Raw genomic sequence first — 25,529 nt, 5'->3', positions numbered from 1 at the left:
GGAGGTTTTTGAAGGCATGGGGACATTGCCATACACGTACAAGATTCGACTCAGACCGGACGCCATCCCTGTCGTTCACGCACCTCGCAGGGTTCCTGCGCCACTCAAAGACCGCCTCAAGGCACAACTGCAGATTCTTCAGGACCAAGGGGTCCTATCCAGGGTCACGGAGCCCACGCCATGGGTCAGCTCTATGGTCTGTGTAAAGAAGCCCTCTGGCGAGCTCCGTATATGTATAGATCCTAAAGATCTGAATACCAACATCATGCGGGAACACTATCCCATCCCGAAACGAGAAGACCTCACCAGCGAGATGGCGCGAGCCAAAATATTCACTAAATTGGATGCGTCCAAAGGATTCTGGCAGATCCAACTGGACCCGGCCAGCCGAAGACTATGCACATTCAACATCCCTTTTGGCAGATTCTGCTACAACCGGATGCCATTCGGCATCATTTCGGCATCTGAAGTTTTCCACCGCATTATGGAGCAGATGATGGAAGGCATCGAAGGGGTACGTGTATATGTGGACGATATCATCATTTGGTCCACCACTCCGCAGGAACACATGCATCGTCTACGACGTGTCTTTACCCGCATACGACAAAATGGCCTGCGTCTCAACCGTGCGAAGTGTGCCTTCGGCCAGACGGAGCTGAAATTCCTCGGGGACCACATCTCAAGGTCAGGGGTCCGTCCCGATGCAGACAAGGTTAGCGCCATCACAGCCATGCCATGACCGGCTGACAAGAAGGCTGTCTTAAGATTCCTGGGCATGGTCAACTTCCTTGGGAAGTTCATTCCCAACCTGGCTTCTCATACAACAAATATGCGCCATCTCGTAAAAAAATCGACAGAATTCAACTGGCACCAATCGCATCAGCGGGAATGGGAGGAGCTCAAGCACAAACTGGTCACGGCACCAGTGCTGGCCTTCTTTGACACGACTCGCCCTACAAAGATCTCAACAGACGCCAGCCAATCTGGTATTGGAGCGGTACTCCTGCAAAAAGACAGCACGTCGTCATGGGCCCCGGTTGCATATGCCTCACGAGCCATGACCCCTACCGAACAGCGCTACGCGCAAATCGAAAAAGAATGCCTGGGCTTGTTAACTGGACTGGACAAGTTCCACGACTATGTGTATGGCCTGCCACGATTTACGGTCGAAACTGACCACCGCCCCCTGGTCAACATCATTAACAAAGACCTGAACGACATGACTCCTCGCCTCCAGCGCATCTTACTTAAACTCAGGAGGTACGATTTTGAACTGATCTACACTCCGGGGAAGGAGCTCATCGTGGCGGACACTCTTTCCCGAGCAGTGAGCACACCACCAGATGCGGAGGGGTTCGTGCGTCAAATTGAGGCACACGTAACTCTGACAGCAGCAAATCTGCCAGCTGATGATCCTAGTCTGGCCCACATACGCGCAGAGACGGCGACTGACCCCCTTCTGCAGCGAGTGATGCGCCACATGACGGAAGGGTGGCTAAAAGGGCAGTGCCCCCAGTTTTATAATGTGCGAGATGATCTCACCAACATAGACGGGGTCCTTATGAAATCACACAGGATCGTTATTCCGCACAGCGTGCGCCAGATGATTCTTCATCAACTACACGAAGGCCACTTGGGCGTCGAAAAATGCAGACGAAGGGCCCGGGAGGCGGTATATTGGCCGGGTATTAATGAAGACATAGCCAACATGGTGCTCAACTGCACAACCTGTCAGAGGTTTCAGCCGGCGCAACCTCCGGAAACACTTCTACCACACGAGATGGTGACGTCCCCCTGGGCGAAGGTGGGTGTTGACCTATTTCACGCGCTCGGCAGAGATTACATTGTTATTATAGACTACTTCTCAAACTACCCGGAAGTCATGCCTCTCCATGATCTGACGTCGTCCGCAGTCATTGGGGCCTGCAAGGAAACATTTGCTCGCTATGGCATTCCAAGGACTGTCATGTCAGACAATGGACCTTGTTTCGCCAGCCGTGAATGGTCGTCCTTTGCCGCAGCATATGGTTTCACTCATGTGACATCCAGCCCTCTGCATCCACAATCGAACGGGAAGGCTGAAAAGGGTGTCCACATCGCCAAGCGGCTCCTGTGCAAGGCGGCTGCTGCCGGATCGGACTTTAACCTTGCCTTGCTGGCCTATCGATCGGCCCCGCTATCCACGGGTCTCTCGCCAGCGCAGCTACTAATGGGTCGCTCCCTCAGGGCGACGGTACCTTCCATCCTGGCACCAACAACAGACCATGAGGCGGTTCTTCGGAACATGCAACTGCAGCGTGATCGCCAGAAAAGTCGGTACGACACACGAGCGACGGACCTGCCCCCCCTGTCCTCCGGAGACAAAGTACGCGTCCATCAACCGTATGGTGGCTGGTCAGCACCGGCCGAAGTCCTCCGACAAGTGGCTCCCCGCTCGTTCCTGGTTCGCATGCCGGATGGTTCCGTGCGTCGCCGCAATCGGCGCGCCCTTCGCCGACTTCCACGCTCACAGCCACACAGCACGCACACGCCAGATCCTCAACAGGCTTCCGAGGATGATTTTGTGGAGCTGCCGCACATCACGCCCTTTCCATCGCCACCCATGGCCATGCCTGCACAGCAGCCGGTGGTTCTTGATCCACCCTTAAGGCGGTCAACCCGAACTCGTCGCAAGCCCATCAGACTGGACTTATAATACCGTTCATATGTTTAACAAGTTGCACAATTTTACATGATAACCTGTTGTTGTTTATCGTTCCAGATGTCGTCTGACTGGACAACTGTTCAAGTTTTTTTTTTTCTTCTTCTCTCGTTCGCATTTATGTTATGTTATGGTACAACTTGGTTCATGTGACGCACCCGACATCGCCCCATGTACATAGTTCCGTCATATGCACATGCTGCACACGACACACACACACTCTTAGATGCACTCACGACACGATCATATTTATTACCACGTAGGCACATATCTTTGTAAAAAGGGGGGATGTCATGATATTCAAACACACACATCATGATGGACACACTAACAGGCAAATCAGAGTACACAACACCACAACCAATCACAGACAAGAACACCAACCACATAAAAAGCACGAGCACGACACCTGGTGGTCAGTAGGTCTGGGGAGAAGGGAACAAGAAAGAGCTGTTAAAACATCACAAGCAGGGAACCCCCACGTGCAGAGTGCAAAGACCAAACTGTAAATAGTAAGTTTAAATAAAGTAGCGTTGTACCATATGCAACCGTGTTGGCTCATCTGTGTGTCAGAACACCCAACACCACACCATGGGAGCGGCCATTTAGTCCACCCCCGACCGCGTGCGATCCATGGACGCCGCCATCTTGGCTGACAGGCAAGGACCCCAGCGTGGACGGCTCCACACTGCCTGAAGACAACGATCTGATGCACCAACCACGTTTGTCATCGGTGACCCTCGACCAGTCGCGGCCCCGGACGCTCCTGACGACAACGACAAAGGTGCTGGTGAACGGGCACGAGACGCCGTGTTTGATCGACTCGGGGAGCACGGAGAGTTTTATTCACCCGGACACGGTAAGACGCTGTTCCCTTGTAATTCGGCCAAACACCCAAAAAGTTTTCCTGGCGGCGGGGTCCCACTCCATTGCAATCAAAGGGTTCTGCATCGCAAACCTAACGGTGCAGGGGAGAAAGTTCAAAAATTACCAGCTGTATGTCCTTCCCCACCTCTGCGCTCCCACCCTCCTGGGGTTGGACTTCCAATGCAACCTCCATAGCTTAACATTCAAATTTGGCGGCCCTATACCCCCACTGCCTATCTGCGGCCTCGCGACACTCAAGGTCGAACCGCCCTCCTTGTTTGCGAACCTCATCCCGGATTGCAAACCCATCGCCGCTAGGAGCAGACGGTACAGCACCCAGGACCGAGCATTCATCTGGTCCGAAGTCCAGCGGCTGCTGAAGGAAGGCATAATCCAGGCCAGCAATAGTCCCTGGAGAGCCCAGGTGGTAGTAGTGAAGACAGGGGAGAAGCAAAGGATGGTCGTAGACTACAGTCAGACCATCAACAGGTACACGCAGCTAGATGCGTACCCTCTTCCCCGCATATCCGACATGGTCAATCGGATTGCACAGTACAAGGTCTTCTCCACCGTGGACCTTAAGTCCGCCTACCACCAGCTCCCCATTCGCCCCGGTGACCGCAAGTACACTGCCTTCGAGGCAGACGGGTGGCTATACCACTTCTTAAGGGTTCCATTCACGAACGGAGTCTCGGTCTTCCAACGGGAGATGGACCGAATGGTCGACCAGCACGGTTTACGGGCCACGTTCCCGTACCTCAACAACGTCACCATCTGCGGCCACGACCAGCAGGACCACAACGCCAACCTCCGCAAATTCCTCCAGACCGCTAACGCCCTCAACCTCACCTACAACGAGGAAAAATGCGTGTTTAGCACCGACCGTCTAGTCATCCTTGGCTACGTAGTGCGTAATGGAGTGATAGGCCCCGACCCCGAACGCATGCGCCCCCTCATGGAGTTCCCTCTCCCCCACTGTGCCAAAGCCCTGAAACGCTGCCTGGGCTTCTTTTCTTATTACGCCCAGTGGGTTCCTCAATACGCAGACAAGGCCCGCCCACTAATCCAGTCCACTACTTTTCCCCTGTCGACAGAGGCCCGCCAGGCCTTCAGCTGCATCAAAGCGGATATCGCAAAGGCCACGACGCGCGCCATCGACGAGTCCCTCCCCTTCCAAGTCGAGAGCGACGCGTCCGACGTAGCTCTGGGGGCCACGCTCAACCAAGTGGGCAGACCCGTGGCTTTTTTCTCCCGGACCCTCCACGCTTCAGAAATTCGCCACTCCTCAGTAGAAAAGGAGGCCCAAGCCATAGTGGAAGCTGTGCGACATTGGAGGCATTACCTGGCCGGTAGGAGATTCACTCTCCTCACGGACCAACGGTCGGTAGCCTTCATGTTCGATAATGCACAGCGGGGCAAGATAAAAAACGACAAGATCCTGCGGTGGAGGATCGAACTCTCCACCTTCAACTATGAGATCTTGTACCGGCCCGGAAAGCTGAACGAGCCGTCCGATGCCCTATCCCGCGGCACATGTGCCAACGCGCAAGTGGACCGTCTCCAAGCCCTCCACGGGGACCTCTGCCACCCGGGGGTCACTCGTTTCTACCACTTCATAAAGGCCCGCAACCTCCCGTACTCCGTCGAGGAGGTCCGAACAGTCACCAGGAACTGCCAAATCTGTGCAGAATGCAAACCGCATTTTTTCAGGCCAGATAGAGCGCACCTGATAAAGGCTTCCCGTCCCTTTGAACGCCTCAGTTTTGACTTCCCCTCCACCGATCGCAACACGTACTTTCTGAACGTCGTTGACGAATACTCCCGCTTCCCCTTCACCATCCCCTGTCCCGACATGACAGCGGCCACTGTCATAAAAGCCCTCTGCACCATCTTCACACTGTTCGGTTTCCCCGCCTACATCCATAGCGACAGGGGGTCCTCCTTCATGAGCGACGAGCTGCGTCAGTTCCTGCTCAGCAAGGGCATAGCCTCGAGCAGGACGACCAGCTACAACCCCCGGGGGAATGGGCAGGTAGAGAGGGAGAATGGAACTGTCTGGAAGACCGTCCTACTGGCCCTACAGTCTAGGAGTCTCCCAATTTCCCGCTGGCAGGAAGTACTCCCGGATGCCCTTCATTCTATCCGGTCCCTGCTGTGTACCACCACTAACCAAACGCCGCACGAGCGCCTCCTTGTCTTCTCTAGGAAGTCCGCTTCTGGAACGTCACTTCCGACCTGGCTGGCGGCCCCGGGACCCATTCTGCTCCGGAAACATGTGCGGGCACACAAATCAGACCCACTGGTGGAGAGGGTACATCTACTCCACGCAAACCCGCAATACGCCTACGTGGCGTACCCAGACGGCCGATAGGACACGGTCTCTCTGCGGGACCTGGCGCCCGCCGGAGCTTCCCACACCCCCCCCAACACCAATCACCTCCCCCTCACTCCCGCCGGTGCACCCCACAGCCACCCCCTTCCCGGGGGGATCGGTTCTCCTCCAAGGCCCGTCCAGGAGTAAGGAAACAGAAGGGGACAGCGCGATGCTCCCAGAGTCGACCGGACCCGAGCCAGCACCACCGCCACCACCTGGGCTGAGACGATCGGAAAGGGCGACCAGAGCACCACCTCGACTCATCGAATCGACTTAAGATGTATATAATTCAGTGGTCCAGTAAAGCGGCATTGTTGTAAATAGTTAACGCTGTTAATCGGGTAAAATGTGAATAATTCAGTGGCCCAGTAAAAGCGGCATGGTTGTATATAGTTCAATGGTTAAGGCACCGACCCTGTAAACCCCGACCACCCAACACCCACCACCCCGCCGGGTTCCTGTTTAACAAGGGGAGAATGTGGTGGTATGTATTAGGGGTAATACGGTACACCATGAATGCCAAGGAGCTATTGGTGGACAGATGCTGGGTCCCGATTGATCTGCCGCCTACTGGGCTCCACCCAGATAGGCGGGGTATAAGAACCCGGTTTACTCCCCGCAGCTGCATTCTGTGACTGAGCTGCTGGGGAACAAGTCTGAACAAGTCTGCTCAATAAAGCCTCGATTGAAGTTCTCTCCGTCTCGCCTCGTGTGTGATCGATGGTGCTACACCCAGAGAGCGGTGAATCTGTGGAATTCACTACCACAGAAAATAGTTGAGGCCCAAACGGTGTGTAATTTTAAGAAGGAATTAGATATATCTCTTGGGGCTAAAAGGATCAAGGGGTATGGGGGGAAAGGTGGGGTCAGGGTATTGAACTTGATGATCAGCAATGATCATAATGAATGGGGGAATGGGCTCGAGGGGCCGAATGGCCTCCTCCTGCTTCTATTTTCTATGTTTCTATGTTGCTCCGTTCTGTGTGACCTGTCAGACTGTCAGCAGAAGTGTAACAGTTCATTCTGTGCGTCTAATGTGGAGTGCCGTGAAAACTCCTCGTCAATTGCGCTCTCCTGTTAAGTGCTTCATTAAAAATAAACACAAAGCTCTCCTTGTTAAGTGTGCATCATCAGGATGGTGTTTCTCGTGAAAGATTTGTTTCCAGCCTCCTGCTCAGCTGTTAACCCTTTGCCTTCCCATGCATTTCCATGGGAGTTCACTTCAGCAGGCTTACATTCATCTATTCAAAACATTGGGGGCTTTATGAAGCCACAAAGAGAAACCAGGAACGTCCACAGCTTGAAGAGATTGATTTTCGGAGGCTTTGGAGGGAGAGGTGGGGAGCAGTGGTTCTGGAGCCAGTTGCAGTGTACAGGGTTCAGTGGCTGAACATTTTGCCTCAGGGTAGGGAAGCTGTAGGAGCAGGGCAAAGGAACCCAGAATGAGGTTTCTCCCCACTCACTCACCCCGTTCCCCCCCCCCCGTCCCCCTCCCCACCCCCCCACCCCCATATCCCTCAGACCTTTCTCTGTACTCATTGTGGAGATATTTACCTGTGACCTACATGAGACCTAGGACTCCAAACCCTAAGACTTGGCTCCTCCCTCCGCAACTGGATCCTCAACTTTCTAACCCATAGACCACAATCAATAAGAATAAACCATATCACCTCTGCCACAATAGTCCTCAATACCGGCGCCCTGCAAGGCTGCGTACTTAGCCCCCTGTACACACACGACTGCGTGGCAAAATTTGCCACCAACTCCATCTACAAGTTTGCCGATGAGATGGACTTGTGGTGACGGCGGGCGGGAGGCAGCCGCGCGTTGGAGGGCTCCCGTTCGGGAACGGCATTGTCGGGGGTTAACGCCCGGTCCTCGGGCCAGCGAAGGCAGTGAAAGTCGGGAGACAGCACAGAGGAGGGGAATGTCGAAGACCAGCAAAAAAGCAAAGCAGCTGAAAGTCCGTCGGGGAGTGGAAAGGTCACCGCGGGGTCAGTAAAGAAAATGGAGGCTGGAGCACCAGGGGAGGCCGCATTGCTTACGGCTGAAGGAATAACAAAGGTGATGGCTGCGGAATTCGAAAGGCAGTTTGCGAAATGCATGGAGACGGCGAGGAAGGAGATGAGGGAGGTTTTGAGTGCGCTGGTGGAGGAGGCGGTTTCCCCGGTGAGGACGGAGGTGGCGAGCGCAGTGGCGGAGGTGCGAGAGCAAGGGGAGGCGCTGAAGGAAGTGGAGGAGACGTTATTGCAGCACGGTGATCAACTTGCCTCGATGGGGAAAGAGATGCGGAAGGTGATGGATACTAACAAGGATCTGCGAGGAAAAATGGAAGACCTGGAAAACAGATCCAGGCGACAGAATTTGAGGATTGTGGGGCTGCCCGAAGGAGTTGAAGGACCGAAGCCGACTGAGTATTTTGCCGCGATGCTGGCAAAACTATTGGGGGAGGGGAAGGATCCCTCCAGATATGAACTGGATCGGGCTCATCGGTCGTGGAGGCCTGTACCAAAGGCGAGTGAGCCGCCAAGGGCAGTGACTCTGTGCTTCCGTAGGTACAGGGTGAAGGAGAAGGTCCTGAGCTGGGCCAAGCAGAAGCGGGTGGTGCAGTGGGCTGGAGCTGGTATACGTGTATACCAGGACTTTACGGTGGAGCTGGCAAGGAGGCGGGCTGCCTTCAACCTGGTGAAGAGGGCACTGTACATTAGCAAGGTGCGGTGCGGCATTGTATATCCAGCGAAGCTGAGGGTGACTTACAAGCTCAGGGACTTTTATTTTGGAACGGCGGAAGCAGCGGAGGAGTTTGCGAAAGCAGAAGGACTGTGGCAGAACTGACAAATTGAGGAATGGCCATGTGCCGATGTAACCTCATGATTGTATTTTCTTCTTTTTTGTATCACTGCACGCGGGTGTAGAGACTAAAGGAGCCAATGTGGTATATATTTGGACAAGGGAAGGGATGGGACTTTCACTCGAAATGAGGGTTCTTTGGGGTGTAGGTGGATATGCGGGGTGTGTGTGCTAAAAGGGGATCTCTGTGCTTTCCTAGGGCCGGGCAAGTGGGAAAGGGACCCGAGCGGGGGCCTCCACGCTGGCCGGTTTAAGCCGGCCAGTGAACGGGAGTGAGGTGGGGGGAGGGGCTGCGGCCATCGGAGCCTGGCAGAACAGGGTCCGAGTGGTCTAGCCGGGGTGGAAAGTTGGGGGGAAGGAACCGAGGTTGGGAGGAGGAGTTTTACGAGAGGCAGTGGACGGGAGGAGTTGGAGACTGGGGAGGGGGGGGGGGGGTGTACAACTCTTGGGTATCATGTACGGTACTCTTTCAGAGGCTGGATGCCGTTGAGTGTAGGGGGGGAGGGGGGAGTGGACTCTCTAGGTCAATGGTGACCATGGACGGTCCCGGACTCCTTCTTCTTTTTCTCCTTTGTTTTTTGTTTCCACCGTGGGAGGGTTTGGTTTATTGGATGCATATATTGACTGGTGGGCCGTTGTTTGGGGTGGTGGGAGGATGGGATCATTGGTATTGTTAAGGGGATTGATTTTGTATTTGTTACCGTTTACTGTTTGTGGGTGGGGTGTAAATCTTTGAAGGACAATGTGAACATGTAGAATTTAAAAAATGAAAAATGTTTTTTTTAAACGTTTGCCGATGACACAACCATAGTGGGTCGGATCTTGAACAACGATGAGACAGAATACAGGAGGGAAATCGAGAACCCAGTGGAGTGGTGCAGCGACAACAATCTCTCCCTCAATGCCAGCAAAACTAAAGAGCTGGTCATTGACTTCAGGAAGCAAAGTACTGTCAGTATCAATGGGGCTGAGGTGGAGATGGTTGACAGCTTCAAATTCCTAGGTGTGCTTCTGAACATTCTTTATTCTGTGTCTATAGGCATTGTGAAATTGGCAGCATAGGTCAGGGAGTCAGAGCAGTCAATGAAGCAATGCTTTCCCTGGGTTCAGGTGTTTCAACAGACTAATGGATTTCTTGTTTCGCATGCAAGCCTCATTGCGCATTGAGAGCCCACAAATCCATTGAAGTACGGAGTATGGAGACCCATGTCTCCACAATGAAACTCTTGCCCTCATGCGCACTTTCTGCTGAGGTGAGCAGGCCAAGCCAGATACTTTCTCAGCTCCCGCTACCCACCTTAAGGATGCAAACCCAGCCCTAGAATCATTATGGCTGAGAAGAAGGGCATTCGACCCATTGAGTCCATGCTGTTTCTTGTAAAGTAATCCAGTCATTCTCATTACCCCACTTTGTCCCTGTAGTTTTGCAAATTTATTTTCCTGAAGTCCCCATCCAAATTCCTTCTGAAATCATTCATCGTCTTCACTTCCACCACCCTCATTACTACTCGCTGTGTAGTAAAGTTCTTCGTCACATCCCCCCTGTATTGCTTGCCCCAAATCTTAAGACTGGTCCCCCTAGTCCTTGCATCATCAGCTGATGAAGGAACTTTGGAAGGAAATCTGTCGTCGGATCTCCATCACTCAGACCCACAGCAATGTTGTTGACTCTTGAATTCCCTCTGAAATAGTTGAGGAAACCATTCAGCTGTGTCCCAGAAAGTATCTCAGCCTCAGCTTCGCAAGGACAATTAGGGATGGGCAATGAGCATTGGCTTGGCCAAGGGTGACCACCTGCTGTGAATGAATAAAAATAATTTTAGGTGAACTGGCGGAGCTGTTGAATAATTATTCGGTTTTTAGTTTTTACAGTAAATTAGGAGAATATTAACGAATCAAAGATTACAATTCATTAAAATTAACAAGAGTAAGAAAATAGTATCAGAAAAAATACTGCCACTGAAGACATATATGGTGGGGAAGCTCAATAATGAACTGTTAATTTGTTGAAATGAGGTTCTTGACCTTCCTGGTCAGGAACTTTGGAACGTCACCAGCGAAAGTGGAGGGAAAATCAGAAAATGAGATCTCGCCGTCGAGCATCTTGCTTTCGGAGACTCGGGATATTTTGCGCCCACATCACCTTTTGCGCTCGCGGTGAAGGCAGCCGCAAAATCGCGGCATGCAATTGAGGACAGGGCAACTGACGTCATCGAGAAATTTTAGATGGTTAGAGAGAGCTAACATGGTTTTGTTGAGGCAAAGTCAGGGACTAATGAACCTGAGAAAGTGACTAAAGTAGTGAAGAGGAGAATCCCAATGAATTTTGTTTATTTAAATTCCCAGAAGGCATTTGATAAGGTTCCACATGAGACACTGTTAACTAAAATTAAAACTCCCGGCCCCGGGTCACTGTCCGTGTGGAGTTTGCACATTCTCCCCGTGTCTGTGTGGGTTTCATCCCCACAACCCAAAGATGTGCGGGGTAGGTGAATTGGTCATGATAGATTGCTCCTTAATTGGAAAAAAACATGAATTGGGTACTCTAAATTTATAAAAAAGATAAACTAATAATGGAATGGAAGGTAAATTATTGGATTGGTTAGGTTAAGAAAAGCCAAGGAACAGCTCTGATGGGTATGTAGGTGAATTTGATGGAAACATGTACGGATGTCCCACGATCTATACTGGGAGCTCAATTATCTTAGATAACAAATAGAGAGCTGGATATTCAAGTTTACAAATGGTGCAAAGACTGGTGACAATAGTAAGAAGTGTCGATGGAAGTATAAAATTCCAGAGACATTAATCAAAGACGCGCGAGATTCCCCTGTCCCGCGCCAGCGGCTGGCATTATCGATGAGAATATTTCGAGAGCAGCCAGAAATCAATCGACTTTTAGCAGCTCGCCAATTGTTCCCCTCCCGCCCGCGATGATGCCAGCCACTGGCAGAGGGGGAAATGCCACCAGAAATGAATGGGTGAAACTGTGACAGATACATTTCAACGTCACAAGTGTGAGGTTAAACTTGGGCCCAAAATGGAATAGATCAGAATATTTTATTAATGGTGGAAATCTAAGGACAGTGGGGGTTTAGTGACTAGCTCCAAAACAAAATCAAAAAGGTTCATCAAGTGTCACCTCTTATGACAAGAGGACCAGAATAGAATGAGGAGGAGGTTTTGTTGCAGAACCTCTGGGTTGACCACATCTGGAGCACTGTGGAGTTCTGGGATACATTGGCCTTGGAAGGACGGTAGCAGAGATTCACTGGAATGTTCCTAATCCTCCAAATGTGAGATTATGAGGAAAAATTACATTAACTAGGCTTGTATTCCATGGAATATGGAAGGTTAAGAGTTGATTTTATTGAAGGTTTTCGAAAATTGAGAGGAATTGATAAGAAGATAAATATTTTCCACTAATGGAGCATTCTAGGAGAAGTGAGCATGACCTTCAGATCAGAGCGAGACCATTCAGGGGAGAATTTGGTCAATGTTCCTTCACTGAGAGGGTGGAACTAGGCACAATAGATGCTAACTCAGTCAATAACTTTAATTCTGAGACCAATAGATTTTTAACTTACCTGCGGCCTGGGCCCCTCATCAATCCTGGGACTCCAGTGTCTGATCTTCCGCCGCGTCACCGCCTTCCCAGTGGCCTCTGATTGGCGGGAATTCTACCCCCAGGGGAGTCCCGCCTTACAGCACAGCAAGAGGTCATTGGACCTTCCTCCCGACACAGTGCTTTGGAAGGAGCTACCCAATCAATCCCACTCCTCTACTCATTCCCCATATCCCACAATCTTTTCCATTTCAAAATATTTCTCCAATTCCCTTTTGAAAGTTATTATTGAATCTGCTCCCACTGCTGTCTCAGACAGAACATTCCGGATCATCAATAACATTCTCATCCTCACTTCTCCAATCATCTCGGGATGTTTTAATTTCAATTCATTTTATTTCATGTCTTCCAAATTTAAGGTGCAACACACCCTCCTCCCCTTCCCCCCCTCCCCTCCCCCTTCCCCTTCCTCCCCTCCCCCTCCCTCCTCCCCTTCCTCCTCCCTCCTCCCCCTCCCTCCTCCCCCTCCCCTTCCCCCTCCCTCCTCCCTTCTCCCTCCCCCTCCCCTTCCCTCCTCCCCTTACTCCCCTCCCCTCCTCCCCTTCCCCCTCCCTCCTCCCACTCCCCCTCCCCTCCACCCCTCCTCCCTTCCCCCCTCGCCTCCCCCTGCCCTCCTCCGCTCCCCCTCCCCTCCCTCCCCCCTCCACCCCTCCCTCCTCCCCCTCCCCTCCCCCTTCCCTCTTCCCCTTCCTCCCCTCCCCCCTCCCCCTCCTCCTCCCCCCTCCCCCTCCTCCTCCCCTCCCCCTCGCCTCCCCCTGCCCTCCTCCCCTCCCACTCCCCCTACCCGTTCCTCCCCTCCACCTCCCTCTCCTCCCCCTCACTCTCTTCCGCCTCACCCCCTCCCCACTCACCCCCTCCCCACTCACCCCCTCCAATATTCCCGTCCCACCCACTGCCTGATTAGCCGGACTCAGCTCTGACTGACGGGGGTTCTGAATATTCTGAACAGATTCTCGTACCATTCCCTGGTGGGGAATGATGCTGACTGAGAGTGAATGCTGATTGGTTGAGATGAGGATGCCCGCATGGAGCAGAAACAGCAGCACTGCCCTGGGCTCTAATTCTCTCTCACTGGGGAAACACTGGGACCAGCTTGAAGATATTCACGGCCCAGCTGACAGACACATGCAACCATTGGATAGAGTTTGAGGGAGGTGATCTGAGCTGAGAGTTGAGGAAGTTTTACCCGACACAGGAATGGTAGTTTTGCCATGTTTGTAAATGTTTGTCATCGATGGCTGTTTACTTTTCTGTATTTAATCTGTTGGGACCTCTGGATATGGCCAGAGGCAACAATCTGGTCACCAATACCTGTACAGTGGCACAAGGCTGGCACCAATTGTCTCACAGGCCAGCTGCCCATGGATCTTTTTGCGGGTATCACAGAGAGAGATGTCCTGTCTGCCTCGGGGACTTTCCCCACCCTCCTTCCTGTAACTCAAGGTGCTGAATCATGGAGCACCTTGGGCTTATTCTCAGTGGGTGCTATTGCCAACTATACAGAACCTCACAGACTGGTGAGCACAGCCCTGTCCTCTCATCTCCAGGAGTCGCGAATGGCCAATCAGGAATAGGTTTAATGTTGGGGAATGTTAAGTTAATCGATCTGGGCTTGGCCCTGGGTCAGATTCAGTGACCCCAGGTTGCTGTGTGGGGGGGGGGGGGGGGGGGGGGGGGGGGGTGAAGGAACAAGGCATGTCCTTCCTGACCACAGACTGTAACTGGAAAGTCAGCAGATAAGGACATTGGGCGAAGGGGAGCTTGGTTTGTGTGTGATGCCCACTCCAGTGGAATTGCTGCAGACACTTTCAAGACTCATGCGCGAAGAATGGCCTACTGGAATGTGAGTGGGACACCAGTCAAATCTGGAGTCGAGACAGATTACCAGGTGGAACATTTAAAAAAAATAGTTCTAATCAATATCGTGCCGTGATTCTTACCAATGCAAGGAGAGATTCAATTTCCACCTGCAGGCTTTGCCACTGGCGCCTGGCATCGTTTAACTCTGCACGGGCAACTTGCAGAGAATCTTCACCCTTATTCAGCTCCGCATCTCTGACTTCAAGTAGCTACAGCAAGAGAAAGGACCAACAAAGTGTTAGCATTCCTCTCGAGTGCCTGGAATACTGCGTATCTGCTGTCACATTCCAGACACCTTAAGGAGACTGGGAATCACAGTCCAATATTGCAATGAGGTAATCAAGCAATGCAGCCTTTATCACTGAGACAGAGGCCTTGTTCAAAGAAATATACCTGAGTGCTGATGCAGGCATCTAATTCCATCCGACTCCTGTGTATAATCTTTTCATAATGCTTCCTGATGTCTGTGAGGAGCTGGGACAATTCCATTCCTCTGCTGTTTCCATCTCCCATGGCACTGCCTGGGTATAAACAGGCTGGTAGAGTCTGCAGAGCATAGACCTGCTGCAGGGCAGAGGCAGCACCATTAACATAAAGCAACACTACCCCCAAAATAACCGAATTTAAAAAAGAAACCAACACTCCAGCTCAGTTAACACACCCAACATTCACCTGTGTCACGTCAGTGACGGTCAACATGCTTAAAGCCCAGTCGTGTTCAGGGTGAGGCATGTAAATGATTTAATGTTGTGCAGTTTAAAATCATACAGCCTATCATGACACTTGGGATGGAATCTGCTGCTATGCAGCCTGAATGTTTCGGGTTGTGTTGCTCTGTCAGTCCATTTCTCGACTCACTCACAAACACACTCTCACCTTCCAATAATGGTTTGGAAATGCACGAGCACAAATTCACACTCAAACTAACCACGCAGCCGGACATGAAGATAGACAGATATTTGTTTGCACACACTTGAGAAATTGGTATTTTTGTGGTGAGCCACGTATGGCTACGTAAGGCTGTTGTATATATGTTCCACTGTTTTAGTACTATCATTATCTCCACTGTTGTATATATTTATTGTTATTGCTGTTCTGTTATTGGTTGTTGCTGTTGTACTGTTGGAATGTTGTTATTGGTGCTGCTGTTGGCTCCGCCTGTGGCTCCGCCCAGCGGGGGAGGTATATAGCCTGTTGACCTGGGCCAGCCCTGCAGTGCAGGAGAAGCTACAGGTCGGCACATATTTAGCTTATTAAAGTATCGGTTCACTGCTTCTCAGCGTCTCGTCTGAATTGATGTCTATCAATTTTTATACCGCCTTCTGCAACCTCAGGATATCCCAAAGTGCTTCCCAATCAATGAAAAACTCCTTTTTCAAATATAGGGCAGGACTTTCCCCCCCTGGAATTAAGACGTGTAGATGGGAACCACAGCGTCCTACAGTGCAGAAGGAGGCCTTTCAGCCAATGAAGACTGCATTTGCCGCTCTGAAAGAACACATTACCCAGGCCCACTCCCTGCCTTCTCCCTGTGACCCCACCTAACCTGCACATCTTTGGACTGTGGGAGGAAACCGGAGCCACCCGGAGGAAACCCACGCACACACGGGGAGAACGTGCAGACTCCGCACGTAGGGCACGATTCTCCAGCCTCGTTATGCTCTCGCTCAAGCGAAACAAGGCCGGTGAATAGCGGGAGAGGCCAGAAACGAGAACCGCGCTGGGTGTCAAACAGTTTGCGATGCAACCAGCCCGCTCCCATCGGCGAAATCTGGATCTCGCCGTAGCGTGGTGAGTGAGCAATTATCGCCACATAAGCCCCATTTCCATACAGTTAATGGGAGACACCCCATAACCACCAGCCTCCCGTCATTCAGCCGCCTCCCCAGCAAGTGTTCACGCTGGCGCCGATTAGCACTCCTTTTGGAAAACATGAACCTGGTGGAAGGGCTTCAGTGGGGAGCCGAGGAGGGGAGTGGCCATCTTGGGTCACAGGCAAAGAGCCCGGGGGCGCTGGGCTTGCCGCCCCAAAGCTCGGTGGGGGTTGGGGGACCCCCTGCAGGGGTGAACCCCATGGGAGGGTGGGGAGGGGGGGAGGTGCTGGGGGGATCCAGGGTGGGGCAACCGCTTATGGCATCACCATGCCAACCACTGGATCGTGTGTCTGGGGGCAACCCTTGACCCTGCCTCAATGACCACCCATAAACCCCGCCGACTGCTCACAGGAAATTGGCAATCGTGGTTAAGTGAGCCCTTCACACAACCCAAGTGGATTCCCGTGGGTGGGCGGGTCATGTACCATGTGGGAGTCATTGCCTAGCAACCCAATCACGCCCTGATGCCTGGACACTGTGCTTGGACACTGCGGGAGGCACCACCACACAGGCAGCAGCCAACATCCGAACACCCAGGGGATGGGACTCAGCTCCAGGGACATGTCCACGGCCGAAGGGTGAGTGGGTGTCACGGGGAGGGGGAGATGTCTGGAGAGATGGGCCAAGGGTTCGGAGGTCGGCCCGCATTTGGTGTTTCCCCAGGATGCACATCTGAGGTGGAGGCAGCCAGCTGCTTACCTCATCCCGTGCCTTTGATGCCCCTGGCGGGCATCCTCTGGGGGCTCTGAAGCCAGATGCACCTATTGGCGGCACATTCTACTGCATTAATGTGAAAATCCCCTCATCGCCACATTCCGGCGCCTGTTCGGGTACACAGAGGGAGAATTCAGAATGTCCAATTCACCCAACAGCACGTCTTTCGGGACTAATGTAAGCCTACTTGTGACACAAATAATTATTATTATTGTTGGTGGATGGGCTCACCGCTCAGGAGGGTGCTGGCCCAGAAATCTCCAGACAACCTGGCCCCATAGAATGCCCACAGTGCCGAGGCCATTCGGCCCATCGTGTCTGCAGCAACCCTCTGAAACAGCACCCTACCCAGGCCCATTCCCCCGCCCGTTCGCCAGGACACCACCAAACCTGCACACTAAGAGAGATTTAGAATGTCCAATCCACCTAACCTGCACATCTTTGGACTGCGGGAGGAAATCGGAGCACCCGGAGGACACCCAGGTAGGCATGGAGAGAACGTGCAGACTTTACATCGACAAGGCCAGAATTGAACTGGGGTCCCTGGCGCTTGGAGGCAGCAGTGCTAACCACTGTGCCACCGTGCCGCCCCTGCTCAACCAGATGCCACACGATCCAGTGGGATCTCTCTACACTGGAATCATGAGAAAGAAACATGAAATTTCTGTGTAACAATGAGAGGGGAACACAATCCCCCTGAAGCCCACTTTCTGTGTTTTCTTTGAGTAGGACGGGTTAAGCCACTGAAGAGAGCGAGAAGATGGAAGTTGGCCACACCGGAGCAATGTGACAGAGTTGCAGAAAAGGACAGCCCAGCTCGCAGGGGTGGAACATGACCAGGGTACTGGAGACGGCGAGACTGGATCTGGGCCTCCAACGTGTAAGGATTCATGCATGTCATGGAAACAAGAGAGTCGAGGGTTATTGGGAGCAGTCAGGAAAGTGAAGTTCAGGCCACATGGCTGCACGGTACAACAGCGATTAGCACGATTACTTTGCAGCACCAGGGCCCCAGGTTCGATTCCCGGCTTGGGTCACTGTCTGTGTGGAGTCTACACGTTCTCCCCGTGTCTGCGTGGGTTACCTCCGGGTGCTCCGGTTTCCCCCCACAGTCTAAAGAGGTGCTTGTGAAGTGAATTGGACATTCTGAATTCTCCCCCTGTGTACCCGAACAGGTGCCGGAGTGTGGCGACTAGGGGCTTTTCACAGTAACTTCATTGCAGTGTTAATGTAAGCCTACTTGTGACAATAAAGATTATTATTATAACGATTGCGGGGCAGCACGGTGGCGCAGTGGTTACACTGCCTCACGGCGCCGAGGTCCCAGGTTCGATCCTGGCTCTGGGTCACTGTCCGTGTGGAGTTTGCACTTTCTCCCCGTGTTTGCGTGGGTTTCGCCCCCACAACCCAAAGATGTGCAGGGTAGGTGGATTGGCCTCGCTAAATTGCCCCTTAATTGTGAAAAAATAATTGGGTACTCTAAATTAAAAAAAATGATTATAAAGATTGTTACAATCAGATCAGCCAGGATTTTATCGAATGACAGAACAGGCCCGAGGGGGCTGAATGGCCTATTTCTGCTCTGAATTTATATGCCTATCTCTCGGACTAAAAGATTAATCTCAAGGGTATGGTAGCAAAAGCTGAGAAAAATGTCATTCGGCATTAAATAAATCAGAGAATTTTCAGTGGCCGCTCGGCCCATCGAATCTGCACCCTATCCCCGTAACTCAGTAACCCCACCCAGCCTTTTTGGGCACTAAGGGCAATTTAGCACAGCCAATCCACCTAACCTGCACATCTTTGGACTGTGGGAAGGAACTGGAGCACCCGGAGGAGACCCACGTTGCTGTCTATTATATTTTGGGGATATCCGTCAGCACTTTCCCATGGTGTAGGATGGCGATGAGCTGTGAGGAGGGACATGATGGATGACAAATGGCAGGAGCTAGGGGGTCATGTGACCGACCCATCAGGAATGTGTCCAGTCATTGTTGAGTTGGTTGCAATGATCTGTCTGTCTTTTCTATGCTGGTGCAAGGAGATCATCTCTCCATTCTCCGACTCCCCCTTTTAGATGGAGACATGGGGCGGGATTCATTTTTAAAAAAATGAATTTTGCGTACCCAATTCATTTTTTCCAATTAAGGGACAATTTAGCGTGGTCAATCCACCTAGCCTGCACATCTTTGGGTTGTGGGGGCAAAACCCACGCAAACACGGGGAGAATGTGCAAACTCCACACGGACAGTGACCCAGAGCCGGGATCGAACCTGGGACCTTGGCACCGCGAGGCCGCAGTGCTAACCACTGCATCACCGTGCTGCCCCGTGAGGCAGCAGTGCTAACCACTGCGTCACCGTGCCGCCCGGGATTCACCATTTTTGGGACTAAGTGCAGAGGAACTGTAGCATTTTACAACAAAACAATTGGCGCCAAGTAAAACTCCCGGCTCACACGATATAAACTCCCTGAGAATGGCTGGGTCCGTGGCCACGCATGCTCACAACATCGTCCTGCCGCGGCCACACCGTAAAACATGGCGCCGGCCGTGCGCGGACTCGACCTGCCAGATAGTCTGCCCCTGGCCACCCCCTGAGCACCCCCACCAGTCCCCCCAGCCCCCGCGGAACCTCCCCCCCCGGCCAGCAGCACGGCTCTTGCCCATCAGTTGGCGGCCCTGGACACAGTCCGCGGCCGCCACGTCGGGTCCCCGACCGCTCAGACCACACGTCAACCGCGGGGTCGGGGACCCGGCCCATCGGGGGCGGAGTATCAGGGGAGGGTCTTCCAGTGTTGCGCTAAAGATGACCCAATGGCATGTGGCACGCGAGGTGATGACGCCATTTCGCAGGGGTCGGAGGATACAAACGTGCGTCAAACAGGCACCGCCCCCGATTTTGGGGGCAGAAGGATTCTCCGCCCAATCACCAATTACAAAATCGGCGTCGGAAAATGGTGAATCTGGCCCATAATTCAAAAGTAAGAGGCGGGGACTTCCGGTGGCGGCTATGAAGGAGTAAGTCGCACATTTGGTGGCTCCCGCTCTGGTCGGACTTTTGGACCTTTTCCCCCCGATTTTCTACCGGACTTGATTTGTAAACCTGATGACAGAGGCAATTGTGTACCGAATTCCCACATCGGTGCATGGAGAGAAGGACTAGAAGTGCTCGTAAAGGCAGAAACAGAAAGACAGAGAAGGCTCGGGCTGAAGCTGCAGCGGGAGACAGCTTGGCAGAGGACCGGACCTCTGGTTTGTTGACCCAGCGGTCAAGACAGGGCGATCCAGAAGGTGGAGAAGGCGTTGGCTGAGCAGGAGGAACATCAAACTGCGGTGGAGTTGGAGGTGGGGACGCTGAGAGACCAGCAGATGAAGCTCCTGGAGAAGGTGGAGGACCTAGAGAATAGGTCCCGCCGGCAGAACTTGAGAATCGTTGGTCTCCCGGAGAGGTCCGAAGGAGCGGATGCTGGGGCATACATAGCGGGCATGTTCGAGAAGTTGCTGGGGGATGGGATGTTCTCCCGACCCTTGGAGGTGGACAGGGCTCACAGAGCGCTCGCGAGGAAGCCACGAATGGGAGACCTCCCCAAGAGCAATGGTGGTGAGATTCCACAGGTACTTGGATAAGGAGCGCATTCTACAGAGGGCCAAGCAGACACGGAGCTGTAAGTGGGACAATAGTATCCTGCGGGTCTACCAAGACCTGAGTGCTGAGGTGGCCAGGAGAAGAGCAGGCTTCAACCAGATTAGGTTGATCCTTTTTAAGAAAAAGGTGAAGTTCGGACTGTTGTATCCGGCCCGTCTCTGGGTCACGTACGAGGAACAGCACTTTTATTTTGAGTCGCCTGAGGACGCGCTGGACTTCGCGAAAAGGAAAGGACTGGTGGTGGACTGAGAACTTTTGAACTTTGCTGCAACGTTCTTGGTATTTTTTGTTTTTCTGTTCTTTTATAAAAAAAAGTTTCTCGTTTTCCGTTTTGTGGAAGCTGTTTGTAATGTCTTTTGCATTGATTTGGGACCAGTGGCAGAGCTGAGTGAGTTGAGGTTTTCATTTGCACTGTTGGGGGATGGAGGTGTGCTTGTTTAGATTTTGGTGTTTTTCTGTTGGGCAATTGTGTGGGGACTGTTTGATGTTGGAGTATGTTTGTATGAGCGGGGGGAGGGTGGGGAGGGAACAATAGGTGGGAGACTATCCGGCGCCAGGGATGGGGGCCACCAAGCTAGCTGGGCGGGCTAGCTCACGGAGGTGCAGTGGGGGGTGTGCATATGTTCGGTTTATTAAAGGGGTTGGGTTACAGAGTGTTGTTACTGGGGGGGGGGAAATGTTCTGCTGACGAGGGAGGGACTTGGGCTAAGGGACAGAGAGGAGGTTGGGGGCAGAGGCTGCCTGGGGGCGGACCGGTGAAGGCGCAGAGCATGGGCTGGAGGCGGGCCCAAAAAAGGGGATGGCTATCGGCGAAGTGGGGGGGGGGGGGGCAATGAGCCCCCCAACTAGGCTGATCACCTGGAATGTTCAAGGGCAAAATGGGCCGGTCAAGAGGGCACGTGTGTTCGTGCATCTTAGGGGACTGAGGCGGACGTGGTAATGTTGCAGGAGACGCACCTTAGAGTAACTGACCAGATTAGATTGAGGAAAGGCTGGGTCAGTCAGGTCTTTCACTCAGTTCTAGACTCAAAGACGAGAGGGGACGCGATCCTGATCAATAAGCGGGTGGAGTTTGAGGTGTATAGAATAGTTTCGGATGTGGGAGGTCGGTACATTATGGTCAGTGGGAAACTGGAGGGGGTGCAGGTGGTATTAGTAAATGTATATGCGCCAAATTGGGATGATGTGGAGTTTATAAAGAGGATGCTGGGGAAGATACCGGACCTGGACTCGCACAGGTTGGTCATGGGAGGGGACTTCAACACAGTTATTGACCCTGACTTGGACCCGTCAAGCTCGAAAATGGGCAGGGTGCCAGCAATGGCAAAGGAACTAAAAGGGTTCATGGAGCAGATGGCGGGGGGGGGGGGGTGTCTCCTTCTACTCACACGTGCATAAAGTGTACCCCCGGATTGATTTCTTCATTTTGAGCAGGGCCTTGCTGGCTGGGGTGGTGGACACGGGGTACTCGACGATCACAATCTCAGACCATGCTCCGCACAGAGTTTACCTGCAGGTTAGTAAAGACAGTAATCAGCACCCGCACTGGAGGTTGGATGTGGGACTTTTGGCGGATGAAGGGGTGTGTGAGCGGCTGAGAAAATATATTCAGAGCTACCTGCAGGTCAATGACACGGGGGAAATGTCAGCAGCGGTGGTGTGGGAAGCACTGAAGGCGGTGGTCAGAGGGGAGCTGATCTCGATACGGGCCCATAGGGAGAAGGTGGACAGGGTAGAGATGGACCGACTGGTTAAGGAGATACTACAGATCGATAGGAGGTATGAGGAGACCCCAGAGGTAGGGCTTTTAATGGAACGGTGGAGGCTACAGGTGGAGTTTGGCTTGTTAGCCACAGGGAGGGCGGTGGAGCAGCTGAGAAAGGCGAGGGGGGCGATTTATGAGCATGGAGAGAAGGCCAGCAGAATGCTTGCACAGCAGCTTAGAAAGAGGGAGGCAGTCAGGGAGATAGGGAAAGTAAATGACGGAGATGGGAACCTGGTTAGAGATTCAGCAGGGGTGAATAAGGCGTTTAGGGATTTCTACAGTTGGCTGTACAGGTCGGAACCCCCTACGGGGCCGGGGGGGATGAGGCACTTCTTGGAGGGGCTGAATTTCCTAAAGGTGGATGTGGAGCTGGTAGAAGGGCTGGGGGCCCCGATCGGGTTGGAAGAGATAGTGGAGGGTCTGGAGGCCATGCAGTCGGGTAAAGCCCCGGGTCCGGACGGGTACTCAGTGGAGTTTCATAAAATGTTCTCTGGGATATTGGGGCCAGTGTTGATGAGGATGTTCAATGAGGCAAGGGAGAGAGGGGTGCTGCCCCCAACGATGTCACAGGCAACGAGTTCGCTGATTCTTAAGCGGGACAAGAACCCGGAGCTGTGTGAGTCCTACAGGCCGATCTCCCTGTTGAATGTGGATGCCAAATTGCTGGCCAAAGTTTTGTCCTCCAGGATTGAGGACTGTGTACCAGACGTTATTGGGGAGGACCAGACGGGGTTTGTTAAGGGTAAGCAGTTGGTGGCCAATGTAAGAAGGTTGTTAAACGTGATCATGATGCCCTCGGAAGGTAGGGAGGTGGAGGTAGTGATCGCAATGGATGCAGAAAAGGCTTTTGATCGGGTAGAATGGGAGACTATCTGTGGGAGGTACTGGGACGGTTCGGATTCGGGCGGGGCTTTATCGACTGGGTCAGGTTGCTGTATCAGGCTCCTGTGGCAAGCGTACGGATGAATAGGACAACATTGGGCTATTTTAGACTGCACCGGGGGACGAGACAGGGATGCCCCCTCTCCCCACTGTTGTTCGTGCTAGCTATAGAGCTGTTGGCAATTGATCTGAGAGCCTCAAGGGGTTGGAAGGGGCTGGTCCGGGGGGTGGGGGGGCGGTGGAGCACAGAGTCTCGCTCTATGCAGACGACCTGCTTCTGTATGTATCGGACCCAATAGAGGGGATGGAAGAAATCATGAGGATTCCAGGGGAATTTGGCCGGTTTTCGGGGTACAAGCTAAATATGGGGAAAAGTGAGATGTTTGCAGCCCAGGCGAGGGGACAGGAGAGGCGATTGGGGGAGCTGCCGTTTAGATTAGTAGGGGGAAGCTTTCGGTATCTAGACATTCAAGTGGCGCGGGAATGGGACCGGCTACATAAATTAAATCTGGCCCGACTAGTAGACCAAATGAAGGACGATTTTCGGAAATGGGACGCGCTTCCGTTGTCACTGGCTGGGAGGGTCCAGACGGTGAAGATGACAGTCCTCCCGAAATTCCTGTTTGTATTTCAGTGTCTCCCAATCTTTATTCCGCGGTCTTTTTTTAAACGGGTCAATAAGGTAATCACTGGCTTCGTCTGGGCGGGCAAGACCCCACGAGTAAGGAAGGTAATGCTTGAGCGGAGTCGGGGAGAGGGCAGGCTGGCAATGCCAAATTTTAGTAACTATTACTGGGCGACTAATATAGCCATGATCAGGAAGTGGGTGGTGGGGGAGGGTCGGCATGGGAGCGTATGGAGGCAGCTTCATGCAAGGGCACCCGTCTGGGGGCATTGGTAACTGCGCCTCTGCCATTCCCGCCAGCACGGTACTCCACCAGCCCCGTGGTGGTGGCGGCCCTGAGAGTCTGGGGGCAATGGAGGAGACGTGTGGAAGCAGAGGGAGCATCGGTCTGATCCCCAATTTGTAATAATCACCGGTTTGCCCGGGGAGTATGGACGGGAGGTTCCGGATATGGCGGAGAGCAGGGATTGAGAGGATGGCGGATATGTTTATCGAGGGGAGCTTTCCGAGTATGAGGGCGCTGGAGGAGAAGTTTGGGTTGGCGAGGGGAAACAAATTCAGGTACCTGCAGGTGTGGGACTTCCTTCGTAAACAAGTGTCAACCTTCCCGCTCCTACCGCTAAGGGGGATTCAGGACAGTTTTCAGAGGGCGGGTAGGAGAAGGGAGTGTCTCGGACATTTACAAGGAACTTATTTTTATTTATTTTTTTCAAATGCATTTTATTCAAACTTGTATCAAAGTAGGTTACAGCAAATAAACACCCCGGGAAACATTCTTCCCAACAATCAACAATACAGTTTGTACGGATTTTTCTCCTTTTTCACGCCCCCCCCCCCCATTTCCCCTGAAGTACCCCCCTGAAAGAACCCACTCATTCTCGCCCGAGTCATATGCACCCTGTGCACCACCTTAAACTGTATCAGGCTCATCCTGGCACAGGAGGAGGTCCCATTTACCCTTCGCAGTGCCTCACTCCATACTCCCCAATTGATCTCCATTCCCAAGTCTGCTTCCGGTACCAGAGCTCTCGACGGATTCATCACCACATTCAACAGCCGTCTTATATTACTCGCGAGCTGCCTGCCCTTCACGAAGCCTGTTTGATCTTCTGCAACCACCCCCGGGACAGAATCCTCCATCCTCCCCGCCAACAACTTAGCCAATACTTTCACATCAATGTTTAATAATGATATGGGTCTATACGACCCACATTCCACCGGATCCTTCCCTTTTTTGGGGATTAGTGTGATTACTGCGGGCTTCATCGTCTCTGACAACTCCCCCTTCTCCAGCGCTTCATTAAACGCCCCCAACAGATGTGGTGCCAGGTCCGCCGCAAATTCCTTATAAAATTCTGCCGGGTACCCATCCGGCCCAGGGGCCTTCCCCGACTTCATACCCCTGATACTATCCAGCACCTCCCTCAGCCCCAGGGGCTCCTCCAACACCTGCCTCTTTGCTTCCTCCACCTGGGGAAATTCCAGCTCATCCAGAAACCGCCCCATGTCCCCCTCCTCTCCTCCTGGGTCTGCCTCATAAAGTCTCTGGTAATACTCTCTAAATGCCTCATTTATCTTCCCTGGCTCTGACACCACACCCCCAGCCCGGATCTTCAATATTTCCCTGGACGCACCCTGCCTCCGCAGCTGGTGCGCCAGTATGCGGCTCGCCTTCTCCCCATACTCGTATTGCACCCCTCTTGCCCTACGCAGTTGCCCTATCGCCTCCCTGTTGTCAGCCTGTC

General features: G+C 52.8%; 1 protein-coding gene across 1 annotated transcript in view; it reads right to left on the bottom strand.

The window, feature by feature from the left end:
* Nucleotides 1-14,923, bottom strand: part of krt222 (keratin 222) — a 39,814-nt gene extending 24,891 nt beyond the window's left edge. The window contains exons 1-2 of the mRNA XM_072487662.1: nt 14,671-14,923; nt 14,358-14,486 (exon numbers count right to left, since the gene is read on the bottom strand). Coding sequence (XP_072343763.1) covers nt 14,358-14,486; nt 14,671-14,790 — 249 coding nt within the window. The 5' untranslated portion in view covers nt 14,791-14,923. The remainder of the gene's footprint in view (nt 1-14,357; nt 14,487-14,670) is intronic.
* Nucleotides 14,924-25,529: the final 10,606 nt, after the last annotated feature.

The sequence above is a fragment of the Scyliorhinus torazame genome, chromosome 21 (genome assembly GCF_047496885.1).
Source record: "Scyliorhinus torazame isolate Kashiwa2021f chromosome 21, sScyTor2.1, whole genome shotgun sequence".
Taxonomy (NCBI): Eukaryota; Metazoa; Chordata; class Chondrichthyes; order Carcharhiniformes; family Scyliorhinidae; genus Scyliorhinus; species Scyliorhinus torazame.
The sequence above is the reverse complement of the archived record's forward strand: the minus strand, read 5'-3'. Positions and strand labels throughout refer to the sequence as shown.